At 39.1% G+C, this 24044-nt stretch overlaps 1 protein-coding gene across 14 annotated transcripts in view; it reads left to right on the forward strand.

The window, feature by feature from the left end:
* The window catches only part of HIVEP2 (HIVEP zinc finger 2), a 186774-nt gene extending 163831 nt beyond the window's left edge, over window positions 1-22943 (forward strand). For all 14 annotated transcript variants that reach the window (XM_081045334.1, XM_081045345.1, XM_081045340.1 and 11 more), the window contains 6 exons: window positions 13-5560; window positions 6542-6696; window positions 10551-10726; window positions 14357-14458; window positions 15239-16134; window positions 20492-22943. In XM_081045334.1, coding sequence (XP_080901460.1) covers window positions 395-5560; window positions 6542-6696; window positions 10551-10726; window positions 14357-14458; window positions 15239-16134; window positions 20492-21307 — 7311 coding nt within the window. In that variant the 5' untranslated portion in view covers window positions 13-394 and the 3' untranslated portion in view covers window positions 21308-22943. The remainder of the gene's footprint in view (window positions 1-12; window positions 5561-6541; window positions 6697-10550; window positions 10727-14356; window positions 14459-15238; window positions 16135-20491) is intronic.
* The last annotated feature ends 1101 nt before the right edge of the window (window positions 22944-24044 follow it).

A 24044-nucleotide genomic window follows, 5' to 3' on the forward strand; every position in this document is an offset into this window, starting at 1 on the left:
TTTTTCCCCCAGATCATTTTGTCTTAGTGAAACTGGCAATTGAACTTTGCTCTAGTTGATGGGCAAAATTTCTCCTAGACGATTCATCATCGCAATTTCATCCTAATTGAAAATATTCAAATGCCATAAGAAATCTTATAGATTTGCACTTAGCTTTTGGATGGACATTTCTACAATGGAGAGAACTGTGTTATAGCCTTGGTCTAAGGACATTCCCATTGCCCATAGACTACGGGGTGGGTGTGGAAGAGTCCTACAAGAAGGGGCGCTCAGCGAGTTTGCAGATATCCTAGGACATGGAAACAAGCAAGCTTTGAAAAGCACAGCTTTGGAGACACTCCATGAGTCTGCATGACTTTCAAGCAAACTAGCACTTAAGACCTTGTTTAACAAAATGGACACTGGGGACACAGCTCTAGGACAAAAAGCTACCTCAAGGTCTGGAGAAACTGATAAAGCATCAGGTAGATGGAGACAGGAACAATCAGCTGTTATTAAGATGAGCACTATTGGCAGTCAAGAAGGACAACGGCAACCACAAATAGATCCAGAGCAATTTGGAAACACAGCATCAGCACAACTCTTTGGTTCTGGGAAACTGGCCTCCCCCGGTGAAGTGGCACAGCAAGTCACAGAGAAGCAATACCCACCGCCCCGTCCGAGTCCTTATTCATGCCAACATTCACTCTCTTTCCCTCAGCACTCATTGCCACAGGGGGTCATGCACAGCAGCAAGCCACATCAGAGCCTTGAAGGCCCTCCGTGGCTTTTCCCTGGCCCTTTGCCATCTATTGCCTCCGAGGACTTATTTCCTTTTCCTATCCACAGCCACAGTGGTGGTTATCCCAGAAAAAAGATTTCAAGTCTGAACCCCGCTTTTAGCCAATACTCCCAGAAAAGTATTGAACAGTCAGAAGATGCTCACAAGAAAGAGCACAAACCCAAGAAGCCCGGCAAGTACATTTGCCCTTACTGCAGCAGGGCATGTGCCAAACCAAGCGTGCTGAAGAAACACATCAGGTCCCACACTGGGGAGCGACCGTACCCATGTATCCCTTGTGGCTTCTCTTTCAAGACAAAGAGCAATCTATACAAGCACAGGAAGTCACATGCCCACGCAATTAAGGCAGGACTGGTCCCTTTCACAGAGTCAGCTGTCGCTAAATTGGACCTAGAGGCTGGTTTTATTGATGTAGAAGCAGAAATACATTCAGATGGTGAACAGAGTACAGACACAGATGAGGAGAGCTCTCTATTTGTTGAGTCTTCTGACAAAATGAGTCCTGGTCCACCAGTCCCACTGGATGCTGCCAGCAGAGGGGGCTATCATGGGTCATTGGAAGAATCACTGGGAGGTCCAATGAAGGTGCCGATTTTGATTATTCCCAAAAGCGGGATTCCTTTACCTAACGAAAGCTCTCAGTATATTGGCTCTGATATGCTACCCAATCCATCTTTAAGTACTAAGGCTGATGACTCTCACACAGTGAAACAAAAACTTGCACTAAGACTGTCAGAGAAAAAAGGACAAGATTCTGAGCCATCTCTAAACCTTCTGAGCCCGCACAGTAAAGGAAGCACTGACTCTGGTTACTTTTCTCGCTCAGAAAGTGCAGAGCAGCAAATAAGCCCTCCAAACACAAATGCAAAGTCTTATGAAGAAATCATCTTTGGAAAATACTGTAGGCTTAGTCCCAGAAACACACTCAGTGTTACAACCGCAAGTCAGGAGCGCGCCAGCATGGGTAGGAAAGGGATGATGGAATCATTACCTCATGTGAACACCAGGTTAGACATCAAGATGTTTGAAGATCCTGTTTCACAGCTGGTCCCAAGCAAAGGAGAAATCGACCCCAGTCAGACAAGCATGCTCAAATCCACTAAATTCAACAGTGAGTCCAGACAATCCCAGACTATTCCATCACCTATCAGGAATGATGGGAAACTTTATGCTGCAAATTTCCAAGGCAGCAGCCCAGTCCTCTTAGAAGCTCCTGTGGATTCTTCACCCCTTATTCGAAGCAACTCAATGCCAACTTCTTCAGCAACTAATCTAAGCATTCCTCCTTCTTTGAGAGGAAGTCACTCATTTGATGAGAGGATGACTGGTTCTGACGATGTGTTCTATCCAGGGACTGTAGGAATCGCCCCTCAACGCATGCTAAGAAGACAAGCTGCATTTGAGCTGCCTTCTGTCCAGGAGGGACACGTGGAGGCAGAGCATCATGGCAGGATGTTAAAGAGCATCTCAGGGTCATCCTTGAAGGAAAAGAAATTGATTCCTGGGGAAAGGGTTGGGTATGACTATGATGTCTGCCGGAAACCCTACAAGAAGTGGGAAGACTTGGAAACACCAAAGCAAGGCTACAGGGACATTTCCTGCTTAAGTTCTTTAAAACATGGTGGAGAATATTTTGCGGATCCCTCAGCGCCATTGCAGGGAGTGCCAACCATGTTTGGAACTACATGTGAAAATAGGAAACGCCGGAAAGAGAAGAGTGTGGGGGATGAGGAGGACACCCCCATGATTTGCAGCAGCGTTGTAAGCACTCCCGTGGGCATGATGACCTCAGATTATGACCCCAAAGTACAGATGCCAGAAGGTGTGAGAGGTGGATTCGCCATGCCTGGGCATGAGAACTCTTCTCATGGTCACTCTGAGCGCTTTGACTCATGTCGACCCCAACTACAATCTGGAAGTCCATCTCTTGGGTCAGAAGAGTTGCCCTCAGCCACTGATTCAGACAAGACATCAGACCTCGGGGTCAGGAAACCTCCAGGAAATGTGATTTCTGTGATTCAACACACAAACTCGCTGAGCCGACCCAATTCATTTGAAAGGTCTGAGTCATCAGAACTGGTGACGAGTGCACAAGACAAAGCCTCTTCACCTTCCGAGACCTGTGACAGTGAGATTTCAGAAGCCCCTGTGAGTCCAGAGTGGGTTCCCCCAGGGGAGAGTGCAGAAAATGGGGGCAGACCATCCCCTTCTCAGCAAGTTCAACAGCAGTCCTACCACGCACAGCCCAGGCTGGTTCGCCAGCACAACATTCAGGTTCCTGAGATTCGAGTGACGGAGGAGCCTGATAAGCCAGAGAAGGAGAAAGAAGTCCCGAGTAAAGAGCCAGAAAAGCCTGTGGAGGAATTTCAGTGGCCCCAGAGGAGTGAGACCCTGTCCCAGCTCCCAGCGGAGAAGCTGCCACCCAAAAAGAAGCGTCTGCGACTTGCAGATATGGAACATTCTTCAGGGGAGTCCAGCTTTGAATCTGTCGGCACAGGCCTATCTCGTAGCCCCAGTCAGGACAGCAACTTGTCCCATAGCTCCAGCTTCTCGATGTCTTTTGAAAGAGAAGAAACCATTAAGCTCGCTGCTCCTGGTAAGCAAGATGAGTTTGGGAAGCATTCAGAGTTTCTGACTGTCCCTGCTGGTTCATACTCATTGTCTGTCCCAGGCCACCACCATCAGAAAGAGATGCGACGCTGCTCGTCTGAGCAGATGCCTTGCCCTCACCCAACTGAAGTCCCAGAAATTCGAAGCAAATCGTTTGATTATGGGAATCTGTCCCATGCTCCAGTGGCAGGGGCATCGACCTCCACATTATCCCCATCACGGGAGAGGAAGAAATGCTTCCTGGTACGTCAGGCTTCCTTCAGCGGTTCTCCTGAGATTGCCCAGGGGGAGGCTGGGACAGATCTGGGCGTAAAGCAGGAGCAGCTGGAGCACCTGCATGTTGGCCTCAGGTCCACGTGGCACCATGTCCCGTCCTCTGTGCTGCCTCCTCTCCAGGCAGAGGACCCAGGGAAGCAGATTGTGGGTCCTTGTGCCCAGCTGAGCTCAGGGCCACTCCACCTGGCCCAACAACAGATCATGCACATGGATAGTCAGGAGTCTCTGAGAAATCCCTTGATACAACCGACATCCTATATTACAAGCAAGCACTTGTCTGAACAACCACATTTATTTCCGCATCAAGAAACAATTCCATTTTCTCCGATCCAGAATGCCTTGTTTCAGTTTCAATATCCTACTGTCTGTATGGTTCACTTACCAGCTCAGCAGCCTCCCTGGTGGCAAGCCCATTTCCCACATCCCCTTGTGCCACACCCTCAGAAGAGCTATGGCAAGCCTTTCCAGGCGGAAATTCATCCTAGCTATCCCTTAGAGCATATTGCAGAGCACACTGGAAAGAAAGCCACCGATTATACACACACAAAAGAGCAAACGTACCCGTGCTATTCAGGAACATCAGGGCTACACTCAAAGAACCTTCTCCCAAAGTTTCCATCAGACCAGAGCACCAAATCACCTGATACTCCCTCGGAGCAAGTTCTTCAAGAAGATTTCGCCTTGGCAAACACTGGGCCTTTACAGTCCTTACCAGGAACAGTGGTTCCTGTCAGGATCCAGACCCACGTCCCATCCTATGGGAGTGTCATGTACACAAGTATTTCTCAGATACTTGGGCAGAACAGTCCTGCAATTGTCATATGCAAAGTTGATGAGAACGTGACTCAGAGAACACTGGTAACCAATGCGGCCATGCAAGGAATAGGGTTTAACATTGCCCAGATGTTGGGGCAGCATGCAGGCTTGGAAAAATACCCGATCTGGAAAGTACCTCAGACCTTACCCCTTGACTTAGAATCCTCAATTCCCTTATGCTTACCTTCCACCTCTGATGGTGTCGCCACCTTGGGAGGTAGCAAGCGTATGCTTTCTCCAGCCAGCAGCTTAGAACTCTTCATGGAAACAAAGCAGCAGAAAAGGGTCAAAGAAGAAAAGATGTATGGACAGATTGTGGAGGAGCTTAGTGCTGTGGAGCTAACCAACTCAGATATCAAAAAGGATCTCGTCCGCCCACAGAAACCCCAACTAGTTCGCCAAGGCTGTGCTTCTGAGCCAAAGGATGGCATGCAGTCAGGGTCATCTTCCTTCTCCTCGCTGTCCCCCTCCTCATCTCAAGACCATCCGCCTGCCAGCATGCCCTTGAGAGAGCCATTCCCGCCCATCTCCAGGGCACCTTCTCTCGGGCAGAAGTCCAGTGGGCCTTCTGAAAGCAGAGAATCCTCAGATGAGTTAGATATTGATGAGACAGCCTCAGATATGAGTATGAGCCCACAGAGTTCATCATTGCCACAGGGGGACAGTCAGCTCGAAGAGCAAGGAAGGGGCCAGAAGCTGCCTGTTGGCATGCTGGTCCACATGGCCTCCGGCCCAAGCGGGAAAATGGCAAACTCAACTCTGGTTTTCACGGACGTGGCAGATTTCCAGCAGATTCTTCAGTTCCCTAGTCTTCGGACAACAACTACTGTGAGTTGGTGCTTCTTGAATTATACAAAACCCAATTACGTGCAACAGGCCACCTTCAAATCCTCAGTTTATGCTTCATGGTGCATTAGTTCCTGTAACCCAAACCCATCAGGATTGAACACCAAGACTACTCTGGCTCTTCTGAGGTCCAAGCAAAAAATCACCACAGAAATTTATACTCTGGCTGCTATGCACAGGCCTGGAACTGGCAAGCTGACGTCATCAAATGCTTGGAAGCAGTTCACTCAGGTAACGAATATTGTTCTGAAAGCATTCTGTATTGTAGATTTGATTGCTGAGCAGAATATATAGTGAAGGACATACTGTCTAAAAATACAGTGAAATGAAGGTCAGAGCTGGGGGAGTCCTTTGCAGCACTGGTCCTGCTCATGGATGAGAAAAGCCACGAGCATGAACTTTGTGATGAGGATCTCAGGAAAGTCCCAACCACAAAGTATCTTCTTCACCTGGGTGCCATGAAATTCTACCTCAAGGACCAGTTCCTCTGGGTTCTTCTTCCTTCTGACCTATGTTAATGACCTAGCAGATTGACTTTGCTTTTGATGTGAGGAATTCAGGAAATTGTGAAATGGGGATATAGAACAGGGAGTAGATACTGAAAGAAAAGATCAGGCAGGAGACGTGCAGGATGTAAGAATTGAACTTCGCAAACTTCAGAGTGCTTATTCCTATTGACAATACTTTTTACTAAAATGTGTTTTCTATAGATTTCTCTCAGAACTCATTTTCCGAAGCGATTACCTGGTTTGTTTAAAAAAATGAACAATTAATGCCTTACATGTAAAATTATAAAACTATTAATAAGGGGTTCTTTGGAATTTATGCTGTTGTTAAATAAGCAAATGGAGGATTTAAAATATATATTTTACTTATTTCAGTCATCATTGCCCTTCAAAAAATTTTGAAAATATTTCCTTAATAAAGATGGCGTTGAATTGCTACTTCAGAATATAGAAAATGTTTTTATTAGTGTTGTGCAATGTGTTAAACGAGTATTTTTCTTTAACAAAGTGTTGAATTTATTCAGTAGATGCTGTCATTCTTTTCTCATTTTATCCCAATTGTCCCTTATTTTATGTAACTAGCCTTTTAGTATGGATCTGAGGCTAATTTTCAGAGATCATAGAAGAGCTGGATATGTGGGCTTCCCCTTTGTCTTAGAGAAAGCATATGAAATGATTCTCTCTCTTTTTTTTTTTTATCCTACAGATGAAACCTGATACATCCTTTTTATTTGGCAGCAAATTAGAAAGGAAATTAGTGGGAAATATCTTAAAGGAAAGAGGGAAAGGAGATATTCATGGAGATAAAGATATTGGATCCAAACACACTGAGCCAATCCGAATTAAAATCTTTGAAGGAGGGTAAGGAAACATAAGTGCAAATGTAAACTATTTAGTTTTAGGTCAGAGCAAATGGTACTGAATGTCTGCACGGAAAAAATTTCTATCTACTTGGGTTAGAAGTGTAAAGCGAATTACTTTTCTATTCACATTTCTGTGGTCTGGTTGGTAATAGATAATGAGTTCATCTTGATTTCGTGACTTGCTTGTAATGAAAGTGTCCCTGTTGTATATGGTTTGAGCCTCTACTTTAAATTTTCATGCCTCTAATTTAGTATGAAATCGACTAAGTCGGTGGAATCTTGAAAGCTTGTTTATTGTTTAATATTATTTTTAATGGGTATTTGTTGTGTTATTAATGGACATATTTTTATTCTATGCTCACAAAAATGCAATCATGCACGCTCATGTATAACCATAGGAACTAGTTAATTTGTTTTATTGCTTTTACTATTACCTACATTCCAAACTTGACCACTTCCGGATTTCACCACTTCCTCTTTCTGTTCCAGGACCCAGGACAGGATACCACATGGCATTTAGTTGTCATGTTTCCCCAAATTCCTCTGGTCTGTGACACTTCTCTGTCTTTAGGAATTTCTTTTTAAATGTTGAATTCTGAGTTGTAGAAACACAAGTAATAAGGTTCAATGATTTTGTTATCTGTGTAGTTAAGTAAAATTACAGATATATGTAATGTCTAGTTTCAGATTTCAATAGAACTGTATCTTCAGTCCAATCAATGGGAAGAAAAAACCCAGATTTTTGCTTTCAAAATTGAAAAAGTTTAAAGTATATTAACCCCATTTAGAGGATTATGATGTAAATATCCTTATTTAAACAACAGATCTATGATTTACATATTTCCATGAGCATGAATCTATTCCAATTATATTTGAAGGACAAAATAATGTTATCTGGTTGACTGTAGAATGTTGAATGTTTAGTGATATGAAATATTGATTTCTCACATAGATTACAAGTTTGGAGATGGATGATTCAGGTTGGTTCCCTCTTAGGTTTGGCCCACTATGGATGGATGTCTAGTATTTTCACCACTAAAACCACAGTTGTATTAGTCATGAAGCTTGTCTCAGTATTTTTTGACATCCCTCATCTTTTAACACAAACGAGAGAAATATAGATTTTATCTTTCCTCAGAGACTGAGAGGTCCCTGTGACTGAATCAACCCTCTTACATTCAGCAATCTTCATAGCAGTACACTTGTACTAGATTAGAGAGACCATCACTTACTCTATGCTTTGGGGAACCCATCTCCACTAACGAAGGACACAAGTGAAAAAGCGTATGTGAACATTTTATTGCTGTGTTTTGATGATCCCAAAGGATTGTGCCCATATTTCGTTTCTTTCTCCCTTCATTACCCCATGTTATGGGCGAGGTCCCAATTATTTCTTAATCTGTGACCCAACTTCTGCCTGGTGGTAACCAGGTGTTCACTCCAAGCAGTGTATTACTAGCTCTTTATTTTGGTGATTGCAAAATGATAACTTAAAAAAAAAAAAGTACCATATTTTGCCATGTATAATGCACACTTTTTTGCCCAAATTTGTGAGGGAAAAATAAGGATGTGCATTATACATGGGTAGTATTAATTCCTTTTCCCTGAAAGTTTGGGCCAGAAATGTGGGTGCACATTATATATGGGAGTGCATTATACACGGCAAAATACGGTATTACTGACCAATATTTTAAGTGTATGTGTTTCTTATATTATCTAATTCATAGATTTGGTGATTTAATTAAACGTGTCTTTTAATTAATTATTTTTGCAAAATCCATTAATTCACATACTAAGTAGATGCATGGGTCTACAGAACGGTTGAATGGTAAATATTTTATTTCTATAGATTTTTCTAATATACAATTAAATTTCATACAGAATTTCACTGTATTTTTATTCTGGAATCAAATTAATAACTAAGATATTATAATACAATTATAATTATTATATAATTATGCTATATATAATTATATAGTATATAATATATTATATATAATTATTACTATATATAATTATTATTACTATATAATAATATTTAGCATATAATATTAGTAAATTAATAGTAATTAATAGTAAATAAATAGCAATTAATATAGTAATATTAATATTGCTATATAATATTACTCTATAATAATATATTACTATATAATAATTATTATTACTATATATAATTATTACTATATAATTATAATAACATTATAATTGTAATTATTTGAAGATGAAATGTATTTTCCATCAACTATAATGATGTGTTACAAGAAACTTAAAGTATTCTTCCCTGAATAAAAACTAGCTTTCTATGAAATTTCTTGTTTTATCCTATATTCCTTAGGTGTAATTTCATCTAATTAGGGCCACAGAATAGTGAAATCAAAAGGTGAAAGATGTTCAGGTTCTTTAGGTTCTTTTATACTTTATTACAAAAGACAATATGAGATAAAAATAGTTCTGAAGAACAAGTTGACACTAGAATCCTTGTAAAAGGGGGCAGATGTAAAGGAGTAAAATGAAGCAAAATTAACTGTTCATATCTTTGATATTACTTAATTCTTACCTGGATTGGTACTAACCAAAAAGTAGATAATGTTAAGATCAAAGAGCATCCATAACAGGGTTGGTATTTAAATATGTGGATGGATTTTCTCTCTTAAAAATCCTTCAGTGCTTGGGATGAATGAAGTTGAACTTGCTGTTATTCCTGATGGTGGATTAGGTAGGACAGATAGAGAAGTTTGCAATGGTCTTAGAATGTAAAAAAACAACTGTAAATCTAGTGTCTTTAAGTCAATCCGTAGTGAATTAGAGCATTTTGTATGTCAATTTACCATTTGAAATTGTAGAAAGAACTCAAAAGGAATATCTTTCTAAGAATGACGTTAGACCCATAATTCTAACATGGCTGTGATTTACAAGATGATATTTATTGAATTATTCAGTAGAATGCTACTGGACTCCATGATAGGTCACGTTTCATTATATTCTAAACAAAATGTGATGTTTGCACAACAGGTAGGTTTTTCTTTTGACTACCACAGTGAATACCTAGGACATCTATCTAATTTTATTTAAGTAGATGACCTCAGACATTTTTTCAAACCTGTCAATTAAATCCTTCTAGAAACCAATACATATTTGATTGAAAAATAGAATCTCTAGCTTTCATTATGTAACAGTACCATTCAGAAGCCACTTGAAATTTAAACTCCACTTTAGTATGGATTCATGGTACTTGGGAAGCGGAGATCAAATCTGTAGACAACAGTTGGTGTGCTCAGTTCAGCCTGTTTAAGCTAGAAATTTCTGAGGCACTTTTGTGCCAGGATTGTAAAAATAGAGTAGAAACTTGCAGAGAATTCCATTATCAGTTATATTAATTTTAGCAAATTTAGAGGGGCACGTGTGTTATGTATGCTCATCTTAAATGATGTAATGTTAACAAATGATGTATGATGATTTGAATATGTTGGTATAAGTTTTTGGATGTTTCTTGGTTGGAAATTTTACTAGAATCCAGAAGTAGTAAGGCAAAACTCTGCAACTCTTTGAGGCTTATATGAGCCTATTTGAACATCTATACCATGTCCACATATTTACACTTAATAGAAGAGACAATTCCATGTTGAACACCGTGTTGAAAAAAATTACATTTTGTTTACAATGCCAAATCTGCTAACTAGTTCTTTCAGGCATTTACCGAAGTCTAAATTTCGTAGACTTCCTAGAAGTAAGGTTGAATAATGGTGTGTAAAAGTCCCTCAAAAAATTTGCCACGCAATGTTTAGCTTTCGGTTTGGTTATATAATGGGCTTAAGCATTTGAAAACACACCGGATCTTCCCTTTTAAAACAGGTATAAATCAAATGAAGATTATGTATATGTCAGAGGACGTGGTCGTGGAAAGTACATTTGTGAAGAATGTGGGATTCGCTGTAAGAAGCCAAGCATGCTCAAAAAGCATATCCGTACTCATACTGATGTCCGGCCTTATGTATGCAAGTTATGTAACTTCGCCTTCAAAACAAAAGGTATGGGGTCTGATTTTTTTTTTAGAGGAAAAACACTGTTTTATGGCTACTTCAGATTTCTCAATCGCATTTTATAGCTAATTTTCTTCGACAATAAGACAGTTTTATTTGTGAAAATACAACCCCGTGAATTGTGTTTTCTCCCTCATGTAAGTGATCATAGGATGTACGTGAGACAGTGAGGCTCCTTTTATGACCTAAGTAAGAGCTATAGAGTTGGGCCCGCCCCAGTTGTCTCCGAAGGAAGTGGCTCAGAATTGTCTGGATAGTTATTACTTCAGGTTGGAAACGATATGTGGTCTAGATAATCTTTGTACCAGTATTGAAATACTGCAGGGAGACAATCCATGCAGTGGCATTAGAAAAGCAAGGCAGCAGCTGGGAAGAAAACATATGCATGCCCTTGGTCAGTTTCAAGATTATAAATAATGTAGAAATGCATAGACTCCCAGGTGGGCTCCTCCATCCACAGTTGTATTAATTATGCATAGAAATTTGATAGCTTGGGCTCTGTGTGTTTATCAGCACAGAGACAATTTTTTAACTCTCAGGCCACAACTGTTAATCTCACAAAACTAGGACTTGCCTTGAAATGATATTCTGTCTTTTCAAAAAAGGTCTGTTTTTAACAGGTAGATTTATATGAAGTATTTTACCCAAAAAAGGTTATTTGGTTATGTTTCTATCATTTCATAAAATCATAAAAAATGTTCATAAGCCCAGTGTTCTCAGAATACAACTACTAAGAGGTGGTTTGACTTTTGTAGAAGTATATTTTACTACTTACTGTAGAAATACGTTAGAGCGAATGGATTCTTGAACACCCCCCCACTAATCTGGTTGCATCTCCAGTGTTTTAACTTTAAATTTGCATACCAATTAATCTGCTCCACTACCCATCAAGAAAAATAAATATCAAATAAAATAATCTTTGGTAGAGAAATGTGTACCTATTTTCTCTTACAGCTCAAATCTTGAATTGTTTCATTGGTTTGTCAGAAGTATAAATGTGTAGCCTCTCAATAAAGAGGGTGCCAAAAAAATGTATACACATTTTAAGAAAGGAAAAAACTGTATTAAAATTGTAATACTCAGTGTATCCGATAACAAAAGAGGAATACAAGTCATGTGTATACAATTTTTGACACCCCCACCTCCCACCCCCCTATACGCCCCTCCCACTCCTGTATATCTGTTTCTTTATTAACAAGATATCTGTATTACAAGAATGCCTTCTCTGAAGCCAGAAAAAGGGGAAGGGAGTGTTCACTGGCATTTCAAAAGAAATAACTATAAGGTCCTTTAAATACCATTCACCTTTGCACAATCAAGTCTTTTATGTAGCATTTCACTGAGACGCTCCCGGGAGATAAGAAAATATAAACTTTAATGGTAGAAAACACTGCAAATCCGCCAGCCATTGCAATGGATACATCTTCACTGGGCAGATGATTTGGCTGCAGGGAAAGAGGTGTGAGACACTGGGTGAAGAAATGTCACATTTCTAGATTTTTTTAAAAAATCAAATTAAATTTGGCTCTGAACCATTGTCCTTGAGTTTAGCAAAAAATAATTTATTCTAGGTCATTATTTGAGTTTCCTAGTCTCCCTTTGGGGATGTGGAAATGTCTCAGAATCTTAAAATAAGCAACTATGCTGAGAAACGCCACCAGATTTTACCTTCAGCTGAAATGTCTACTGTCCAAACTCTGCATCTGCGCTCATACTGGAGCACACTTGTAGGACCAGTACTTTCTCCATGCCTGTGCCATTATTCAGAACCTTCCCCCTGCCATTCTGCTCTCTTCTCCTTGCTATAATCCCATCAGAAGTTCAAGACTTCAATGAACCAAAGCCAGGGTGGGGTTATTTCAGAGCCAGATTTCTAACTACAAACCTTCCTTGAAGGTGAGAGCTCAAAGCCATGAAGCCAGTAGAGATAAAAATATCGGAGAAGAAACGGATATTAAGATCTAAATAAATTATCTTGACACACCTAACATCCATACCCCTCCACATACATGATTACTCACACCCTTGCAGAAGCAGGTAATTTCCATTAATTTATAGATACATGTAATTAATTTACAGATTTTTACACTTCTTGATGATCTGTCTGTAAAAATGTTTGAGCTTTTTAGGAAAATTGTAGACTTAATTTTTGATAAATAAAAGCAATAGGGGTCTAGAAATTTTTCTATGTTTGGAGTTATCAAAATAGCATAAAATTCTTAAAATTCATAGGTATATAAGCAATAAGCAAATGTGAAGTAAAAAATAAAGCAATTTAAATAAAACAATAAACAACAGTTTTCAGGTTTAGAATTGTGACTCATATGTTACATGAATAATAAGCTGAACACCCCTACAAGGAGAACAAACTATTTCAGCTGGCTGAGAGTTTCCACCCAAATTCAATGAGCCTGCTCTTAAAAATAAGGCATTTGCTGGTACATTGCAAAAGCAACATCAAAGGTCATAGATAATGTTATGGCCCTTACAACTGAATTATTTCCTGGATCTCCTTTGATATATCTATATATCTATAGATATAGATATAGATGTAGATATAAATATAGATAGATATAGATATAGATATAGATATAGATAGATGTAGATATAGGTTGCCAAAAAAAGTGTACATATTTTAAGAAAGGAAAGAACTGTATTAAATTTGTAATACTTAATATGTACCAATAACAAAAGATGAATACAAGTCATGTGTATGCATTTTTTTGGCACCCCTGGTACATATTAATGACATGGAATATTATATATAATACCATAGATCCTAAGTGAAAGGTTGTGGCTTGATGTTTGCATAATTTCTTACTTTTCATATAGCAATTATATAAATCTACAGAAACACACAGGCATTTTTATGTATAAACATAATTATGATGTATCTATGTCATCATACTACATATTTGACATAAAAATCTTTCTTTTTTCTTAGAACAATGGTAGTTTCAAGATAAATCATGAGGGGATATTGCTCCTCCAGAACTTGAGAAACTGCTTCATAAAGTTTGCTAACATATGCCAGACAGATAGATGCTGAATACTGAGAATAATGCTCCCTCTAAGTAGTTAGCTAAATATTTATATGGATCTTTGAGTTCATTTACAAGGTTGCCTCTAACGTTAGTTTGGATATTTTTTACTTCTGGCCAGTTAGGATCCTGCAAGTTTAATCTATATCTGATCAATGCCAGAAGGGCTTGGGTTTGGTGGGTGTTTTGGTAATATTTCATTCTGTAGTATCTCGGAGATATATGACCCAGCTTAGGTTTTTATAGAGCCCTAGGAGGCTGGCCCATTTGGGCCAATGTTCTGAGATCCCTTCTCAGCCAGGAGAGCCTGGGATTCTCAGTCATGCTTGGAGTTGCAGATGTGACGCTAGACTTCTACAAGTCTTTTAAAATGAAGAAAACCTGAGATTGGACCAAAGCTCTCAGGGGTTCATACCTGCAGAAACCAGATTGTCCCTCTTAAATTTGAGGCAAGGAAGGGTAGTGAGTAGAAACAAATTTGTGTTATCTCAAGTTAGTTTATTTCACATTGAATTTTGGAGCAATCATTACCTTTTGGTAACTAATTGATTTCTCTTTATTTGGCTGTGTTTTCTAGGAAACCTAACAAAGCATATGAAATCAAAAGCACACATGAAAAAATGCCTGGAGTTGGGAGTCTCAATGACATCAGTGGATGATACAGAAACCGAGGAAGCAGGTATTTCATAATTTAGTTGACTGACCTCTTCTCTATGCATGCTGCAGCTTTGAGGCCAAAGTGATAAAATAGGTTTAGATATTTTTTTCAAAAAACTGATCACATTTCATTTGATGAAATACTAAATATAAAAAAGAAAACTGACACATTGAACTGCTTGAAACTTACTGAGAAGAAATAAATGCATTTCAGTTCTGACCTAGAGAGGGAGGGAGGTCTTACTATGAAAGTATTTCTATCTAGAATGGTAAAGGATATCTGATTGTGATTTAAATTTTATGAAACTTTTTGGGAAATTTGAAAAGCATTTTAATGTGTTAATTTTGCTTTTATGAGGAAATCTAGTAGGAAAAACAAAATCATTATTAACCTCAATAGAAAACCCCAGGGTCGGCCTAACCTCCTAAGATACACCACTTACCTATAAACTTATACCTGTATAGACAGGTTGTTGCTTTTCTTTTTCCTTTAACATCATTGTTTACAACATTACATACCCATTTGTTGAGGGTGTTTGATAAGTGGAATGAGGTCTGAGATATAAGGTCCTACTCTGGAGTTTTTGTTGTAGGATGGGGATGAAATCAGACAGGGACATAAAAAGATAAGAACCAATGCAGGATCACAGAGATGAGTTTCCAGTGAGTGTTATAGAAGTTCAGAGATGGAACTAGGGACTGGAGGGTTGAGGAAAGCTGTTGGAAAGAGATGGGGCCTAAATTAGTGTCTAACCTTGATGTTTGGATCTTGATCATCACTATCTTTGTTCAATTTTTTCAGAAACTATGGAAGATTTGCAGAAAGCAACCGAGAAGCATAGCATGTCAAGCATTTCAACTGATCATCAGTTCTCAGATGCTGAAGAGTCAGATGGTGAGGATGGAGATGATAATGATGATGACGATGAAGATGATGATGACTTTGATGACCAAGGAGATTTGACACCAAAAACCAGGTCAAGAAGCACCAGTCCTCAGCCTCCTCGATTCTCCTCCTTGCCTGTGAATGTTGGCACCGTACCCCATGGCGTTCCTTCAGATAATTCCCTGGGGCATTCTTCATTGATCAGCTATTTGGTTACTTTGCCAAGTATTCAGGTTACTCAGCTTATGACACCAAGTGACTCATGTGAAGATACCCAGATGACAGAATACCAGAGGTTATTCCAGAGTAAAAGTACAGACTCGGAACCAGACAAAGACAGGTTAGACATACCTAGTTGTATGGATGAAGAGTGTATGCTGTCTTCAGAGCCCAGCTCCTCTCCGAGGGACTTCTCCCCCTCAAGCCACCATTCCTCACCTGGATATGATTCTTCACCCTGTCGAGATAATTCACCAAAGAGGTATCTGATACCCAAAGGAGATTTATCACCCAGAAGACATTTATCACCTAGGAGAGACCTGTCCCCCATGAGACATCTTTCACCAAGAAAGGAAGCTGCGTTGAGAAGAGAGATGTCACAAAGAGATGTTTCACCAAGAAGGCATCTATCCCCAAGGAGGCCATTGTCACCTGGGAAAGACATCACAACAAGAAGAGACCTCTCTCCCAGAAGAGAGAGGAAATACATGACCTCCATCAGGGCGCCATCTCCCAGAAGGGCTTTGTACCATAACCCACCATTGTCCATGGGGCAGTATTTGCAAGCAGAGCCAATTGTATTGGGGCCTCCTGTGAGTATAAGTAGCTTTCTCTTTTTAATATATAAGTATAGCACATTGTAACCTCTTGATAACATACTAGTGTGAAATTTATAATATGGGTATCTCTCATGGGGAGGAGTGAACTCGGTTACTGAAAAGGGCAGGAAGACGTATTTATTGCAAGCTATTGTCAGTAACATGGCAGTGGCATGATCCCAAATATAGTAGTATTTCATCAGAGCAGTAGAGCATTCCAGCTGGTAACAGGTGAGGCCTTTCTAAATGCTTTCTAAGCTGAACTAATTATAAACATGAGCTGAAACTTTTATATGAGTAGAAAAGGTAGAGTTTTTGGAACGTCTGCTTAGACAGACACTCTTGGGGACATTTAGGTGTCAGAGTTATATAACCCTTTGCCAGGTAAGGATTCTGATTCAGGTATTAGCCTTGACTTGCAATAACTTGTTTTAATAAACTCATTATCTTGCTCATGGTGAGTGGACATGTGAAATTAGTGAGGGACTGGGAGAAGACAGAATGATTCCCTCTGCATTCTTGTAAATCAAAGGCATGAACATATGTGCTTTTCTTGCCATTACTACCACCTCCTGGTGCCCAGTGTCCAGTGAGATGGTGGCCCAAAGAGAGTGGGAAGTTGAGAGAGCTAAGGGAGAAAGTAGCAAAGGAGATTTCTGTGGTAAGCCCTTTGTGTAAATTAAGGTAACAACAATAGCAATCACAGATGACATTTAGGCAGACGGTTTAATGTGCATCTATTGAAAAGCACCTGCCCTGCCTCATTCCAAGGATGGTAGACCTTGCTGTCTCTTTCAGTTTGTGTAGAATTAAAAAAAAAAAAAATGAATGAAGCAGGCTCTTAGTAGAGACAGAGGAATGATACATCTTGAGTTTGTTTGCTTTAAATGTGGTTTCGTGTGTTTGTTTGTTTCCTGGTCTCTATTTGCTCTTCTCTCTTTGCTCTTGATTTCTGTCATGTGGATCACAACCAAAGGAAGCACTACTAGCTCTGAGCTCTGTCTTCTCACTGCCCTGGTGGCCAGGTTCATCCCTCTCATCACCTTTTCACCACCCTGAATCTTAAACTTAGGTTGTGGGTTTTTTTTAACTTCAGGAAAGCATCCTGCTTCATGCCTCTCCCCCACTCCTAACACCCTCTACACAAGCCTGCCACCAACTTAGTTTTCATCCTGTAATTACTGCAGAAAACTCATAGTGATCAGGACAGAATTTACTTGCCAAGCTAATGAACTACCAAGCTAAGAGAAAGATACATTTCCACAGGTTTTTGTGTCTTGGCAGTGCTAAGTAGAAAGGGGGGGATCTTCTAAAGGTCATGCCATTGCTGCATAAATAGAGCACCAAGATACGACATCTGGGGTATAAAGTGCTCTCTCTGGTAGTATAACCCCCAAGATGCTGGAGGAGTGTGTGAGACGAGGCTCTCCTGTTCTGGCATTGGCCAGGTATTTGTGAGATGTTGGAGCATATTCAGTCAATTGTAGTCACAAAAAAAAGAAGTCTTTGGTGCCAACACACTATTCTTATTAAAAAGTAATAATAAGTCACAGTCAACTCGCACAGAGGAATTTGAGGAGTAGGTTAAGAGAGTTCATCTCATTTTTGGATATGCCCAGAAAGTTGTTGTTGGAGGATATTGGTTTTATTAGTCATGGAGCTTGCACCAGTTTTTTTTTTTTTTAAATATCTATTCACCTGGATATTTAATAGAATTATTAAACCTTACCATTTATGCACTTTCCAAGGTTTCTGGTAGGGCCGCACTGTCTGGTCTGCCTCAAGCAGAGCGGCCTCTTCTGTGGCAATCCGGAGAGAGGCGATGGCTTTTGTACAAGTCTGGATATTTTCCTCCTGTTCCTTCTCTGTTAAATTTCGGCTGTCTTCTGAAGTGCTTTGTTTCATCAATAGCCAAGCAGACGAGGGTAGACCAGTTGACTGCAAAACATGAGGCAGTAGCTTCTCATGCTCCTTAGAAATAACGTATATATATATATACATGTATATATATATATATATATATATACATATATATATAGGGATATATATATATATATATATATACATAAGGATATATATATATTTTTAGGGATAATACATATATATATACATAGGGATATACATATATACACACATAGGGATATATATATATATATATATATATATATATATACACATATATATATATATTTACACAAATATACATGCACTTAACACAACCCACATGAATTCATTATTTGTATTTCCACATCAAGATTTTTCTTACTGAGATTTAAGTAAGGTGGGAGTTTGTTCACCATATTATAATGATAAGACCCAAATTATGAAATAAAATAGGGTTGCAAATAGAGTTGAAACCAAAGTAGGAAAACCTTATTGAGAATTTATTTGAGGGTGAAGAAGGGTGAATGGGAGGAGAATGTGTGGACAGGACCAGCAGCCTTTAGAGCAGTGGAGGTAGTTACATGATAGGAATTCTGCTTGTGTCCTTCCGTGGTTGTAATCAATTAATTTCTGATTAGTGAAGGCCTGAATCTGAAACTTTTATTCTTAACACAAATACAATTTTATCAGATTCTGAACATAATGAATAAATCCTAGTTTTACAGAACACTTCATCACTCCCTCTGTGAGCCTTGAGTCAGAGATCTCGCATAATGGGATCTTTCTCTCTCTCCCTCCCTCCCAGACTCTATTCTGATTAGGGGTATGCAGTGACCATCATGGAATAGCAACCAAAAGGCAGACAATAACCAAGCTACATTTATTTTAAATGTTGAATCTGTGATAATTGTGATTAAAAGATGATTCATTTTATTGTCTTCAGAGATGATTATTGTAGGTATTACGGTTCCACCTTAACTAGTGTTTGATAAAGGAAACATGCCTTTTTCTGAACCAGTGCAAATACAAGAGGCGTTTTGTTGTTTTTTTGTAGCATTTAAATGATTCCCCTACCATAAAAATTCTCACCTTACCTAGCTTATTAGGTCCTTGTGATCACAGCTTTGATGATGGCATGATTTCTCCCACACTTCCAGGACAAATCATTTGTTTCTAGCTTGACTAAGGTGTAGCCCAGAGTAGGATAGCACCAAGCACGGCACAGATAAACAGAGGTGATGCATAATTTATCATTTCTGAGCTGGTCTCACAGTCTCAATAGAACTGGATGAATCATTAATAGTATAGAACACACCTTGAGTTTTAGAACTGAAACCCATGAAATGAATTAGAACTCTTTTTTTTTTTTCTTTTTTTTTGGTCTCTCCTGGATGCCTATCATAGTTGACAAGTTTATATCTATTTGGTTTTAAGTTCTCAAAAATTAAAAATAAACTTAGTCCCTTTTGGATGACAAGCCATTAAAAGAATGAATCTCGGTCATTGAAACTGGATAACTTCATTAAAACATGGTAATCTCACAGTCTAAGTTGTGTTTTACTCCAGAAAAAAATTATGGAAAAAAAGTCCTCCATGTTCAGGGCTGCGGCCATGAAATCTTGATTCTAGCCCCAAATTTTAAGTGTCTTTAAATCATTAATTTCCAAGAAGATATATAAGTGGAAAAAATGTAATCAGAGGAATTCAGACACAATCATCTTTGGTTCCCAGCTATGTAGCTGAGTATGACTTGTAACTATTTGAAACATTTAATGTTGACTGCTTATCTGATGGATAGTTTCCTTACAAAAACCAGCCTTGATTTATGATTTGATGAAGATGCTGATCTTCCTTCTGGGGTGTCTCTTGAGCAGGAATTTATTCCTTTAGACCAATAACTTGCCCTTTGGAGGAACTAGTTTGTGTATCACCACCATTTTGTCATCTGTTCTGTAGAAAACTAAAAAAGAAAGCCAATTTTCAGTTGGCACTCTGCTTATACCTATCAACACTTAATAAAAGTATTAAAATTCTGCCCAGTATATAAACAGATGGCAAACCTATTACTTTCTTTTGAATTTAAAAATCTATTAAATATTAGTGTGGTTTTTGTTGTTGTTGTTGTTTTGGGCTTAGTATACTTTTTTTTTTGGCAATTATCCATTATTTTCTTTTCATTCTCTCTTATGAAAAAAAGAAAAAACAGAGCAGAAATGTGTCTCTGTACCGAGTGGAAAACATGTTTCATCACATCACTGTTTAAAAACAAAAATAACTTTTCAAAGATAACTCCATTCAAGGATTCTAAAAGATAACTGAGAAATCTTTTTTGTCTTGAAAATGAAAACTCCATAGAAGGATTGGCTAGTCTTAAAGTGTTTTGAATGAGTGAGTGAACGAATGAAATAGCTTGACCTGAGCAGAAGCAGTGGGTCCTAAATGTTGTCCTCTCTGTTTCCCTTTGCAGAATTTAAGAAGAGGATTACCTCAGGTTCCTTACTTCAGTCTCTATGGAGACCAAGAAGGTGCTTATGAACATCCAGGCTCCAGGCTTTTCCCTGAGGGTCCTAATGACTATGTCTTCAGTCATCTTCCACTCCACTCTCAGCAGCAAGTGCGAGCTCCTATCCCTATGGTGCCAGTTGGTGGGATCCAAATGGTTCACTCCGTGCCGCCGGCCCTCTCTGGTTTACATCCTCCACCCACATTGCCTCTGCCAATGGAGGGCTCTGAGGAGAAGAAAGGAGCTTCTGGGGAATCCTTCGCTAAAGATCCCTATGTTCTTTCCAAGCAGCACGAGAAGCCACCTCCTCACGTTTTGCAGTCATCTGGTCTACCTAGCATGCCATCCTCTCCTCGGCTATTGATGAAACAGAGCACTTCAGAAGACAGCCTCAATTCAACAGAGAGGGAACAGGAGGAAAATATCCAGACTTGTACAAAAGCCATCGCCTCTCTCCGGATTGCCACAGAAGAGGCCGCTCTGCTTGGGGCAGACCAGCCAGTGAGGCCCCACCAGAAACCCTTGGAGAGTGCACAGGTTACCATTAGACACTTTAGTGGACCTGAGCCAGGTCAGCCCTGTACCTCAGCTACCCACCCTGACTTGCATGATGGTGAAAAGGACAATTTTGGTACATCACAGACTGCATTAGCTCACTCCACCTTTTACAGCAAGAGTTGTGTGAATGACAAAGAGTCGGGCTTCCATGGCAGCAAAGAATTTCCTTCAAGCACAGAGGAAGGCAATGAACCTTCATCAGAAAAGAGTCAGCTACATTGATCTAAGATGCATGGAGACTGTCATTTCCACATTTTCTTATTTTGTTTTGTTTTTCTAGAAATAGAGGTAATCAACTTTATAGCATGCCTGTCCTAAGTTACAGTAGTTTGCTATTATATATACTTTTGTTATATTAAAAGAATTAGGTAAATTAACAAGTCATCATGAGCCTGACCAAAACAAAATTTGAAATTAACCTATTGGGTCTGGTACTTTTAAAATTGTACAGATGTTTGTGCCTTTTCTTTACTTTGCTTATATTCTTATAAGCATTTTTTAGCAGTAATTTGTACATATTTTAGAATTTGTGTATCTGCTTTGTAATAAATGTAATTTCTTTCCTTTTTTGGACACTTGGATCTAAATGATGTAAAGCAAAACAGCATCAATATATATGTGAGGTTGCACTAAAACATATTTTTATATGATTAAAACTGAACAGCTTTTATGTACAGCTCTGATTCTGTAATACTAATATTTATTTACTTTGTTTCATAAATTGTACATTTTTTCTTAATGTTGTGGATTGCTTTTCTATGTGAAGCATGGGATTTACTGTTGCGTAACTAGAACAAAAATGTATATTGTAAACAAGATATTTAAACTAGAGTATCTTATTCTGCACTTATGCATTAGTTACAAAAAGACAAAGGATGTATCAGTCAGTTCATAACTCTTGTAAATTTTTTTGTCTCTTGTTTGCTGGATTGACTATAACTTAAGTGCTGATTGTGATTTTAAACTGATAGTACCGTAAAGCATTAAAGTAAACAATGTGCTATTGTGAGTTTTTTCAAAGCTTTATAAATCAGTTATAAATAATATTAAAAGTATTTGGTCTTATGTGAACATGTTGATCTATATACTCATCTGAAAATATGGGAAAACATTCCGCCCCATGTAAATATGTACAAGTGCATCACTGGTACAATTTTATGTAACTCAGTTGGACACTAGGTTACCACAGACCTATGCTAGGGTGTCTTTAAAAATTAAAGTGACAAAGCACATGGGACTGTGTAGAGCTTGGTTATCGGCCGGCCCGGTGGCTTGGCAGGCAGTGCTGTGCGCTGCCCATGGAGAAGACCTGGGCTTAGAAATCTCCTTGGTTCTTGCTGCACAACATGGTGACTGGAACTAAGGCTACTACAGGAGTCATGCTTGGACTCTGAGGGGTGGGTGTGGAAGTGGGGAAGAGGCATGGAGACCTATCTGCTTACCAGCCCTTCCTATCAACCAGTCCACAGAGTAGCAGGGTTGGCATCAGCTTTAGGAGAAGCCACTTTACCCTTTGGAAGAGGGGAAGAGTGTCACACTTCTGGCTATCTCAGGGTGAATGGGGGGAAGAAGATTTCCAGGGAAAAGAACTTGTGGGAAGGTGATGTCTTTTGTATATAACATTGACAGTGGGCTTTGGCTAGTGTTGAAGGTGGGCAGAGCCTTTGTAGGTCCAGAAGAACGGAAAGAAGGGAAGGGTACAACATGTGCACACACACGTCTGTGTGCACACACACACAATATGGGTTATCTTTGTGCTATATAGTGGATTATAATTCTGTGAAACCAAGTTTGTATATTGAATTACATTAAGGAGTGTTCTTTAAAAAGAGAAATAAATATACAATTACATGCTTGAGGTGTCTAGTTTTTATGTGTTGTTTTACATTTTAATTTCCCAATTTTGTTTCTAAAGAAAGTTTTGCAGCTACCAACATACCATCTGTGATTTTAATTGCTAAGCTCTGCCCATCCGAGGTATGCTGATATGAATGCTTTTAGCAAGTGAGAAGACAGACATTGACTTCCATATGTCATCCGATTAGAACAGATAGTGGTCACTACAGTGGAGCTCTAGAAACGGAGTCATTGGAACCTAAGCACGGGCATGGGCAGAATACACTGTATCTGAAAAAAGTCATGGATAAGGCAAATCATCATTTCCTTTTCTGCTTCCCTCTCAGTATGAATCTGAAATTCCCCTGGGGGGAACCTTTTTATAATTTTTGCTGAGGTGACTGAAGGCAAAATCCAACTGAAATAAATATGCCAAAAAATATCCACAAATCACAGTTTTTCTATCATAGAAAGGTAGAACTTTTTTTAACAATGAAAATAGAAGCTCATTAACAGTCAAAATCTATCAATATTGCCCTTATAAAAATCTCAAATTGGTGGATTTACAACTTAACTATTTTGTTTCATAAGCCAGACTGTCTTTTTAAACTATGTTTAACAAAGGTGAATTAAAGATCAACACAGCCAGCCAGCCTAATATGTGTCTGTCTTGGAGAAGAATCCTTGAAACATTTCATTACATGGAGTGACATGTATGTGTCTTACCCCTCCTTGGAGGGGGGGGGGAAAGTTTGTGTGTATGTGTGTGTGCGTGAGATTCCAGACCAAATTAAATCACTCTCCACTTCCTCCTCTGTCTAATTTATCTCATGCATTCACTCTTTTATAAAACAGTGTTTGAGTGCCTGCTGTGAACTGGGTACTATGATGGGCATTTAGGATGATTAAGAACATTCTTGCCATCAAGAAGCTCAAGTAAATAAAAGACATATTATGTGAGTAAATGTGTAAGATATGATGTTAGTGCTAAAATAATGGTACATTTAGTATGTTTTGTAATCACAAAGGAGAAAACAATAACCCTGCTGAAAATGGGAGGAGAGATAGACAGGCTTCATTACAAAGGTGGCTGTGAGACAGATCCTTGAAGTAATACATTGAC

This window comes from Rhinolophus hipposideros, assembly GCF_964194185.1.
Source record: "Rhinolophus hipposideros genome assembly, chromosome: 3".
In the NCBI taxonomy this organism is placed as follows: Eukaryota; Metazoa; Chordata; class Mammalia; order Chiroptera; family Rhinolophidae; genus Rhinolophus; species Rhinolophus hipposideros.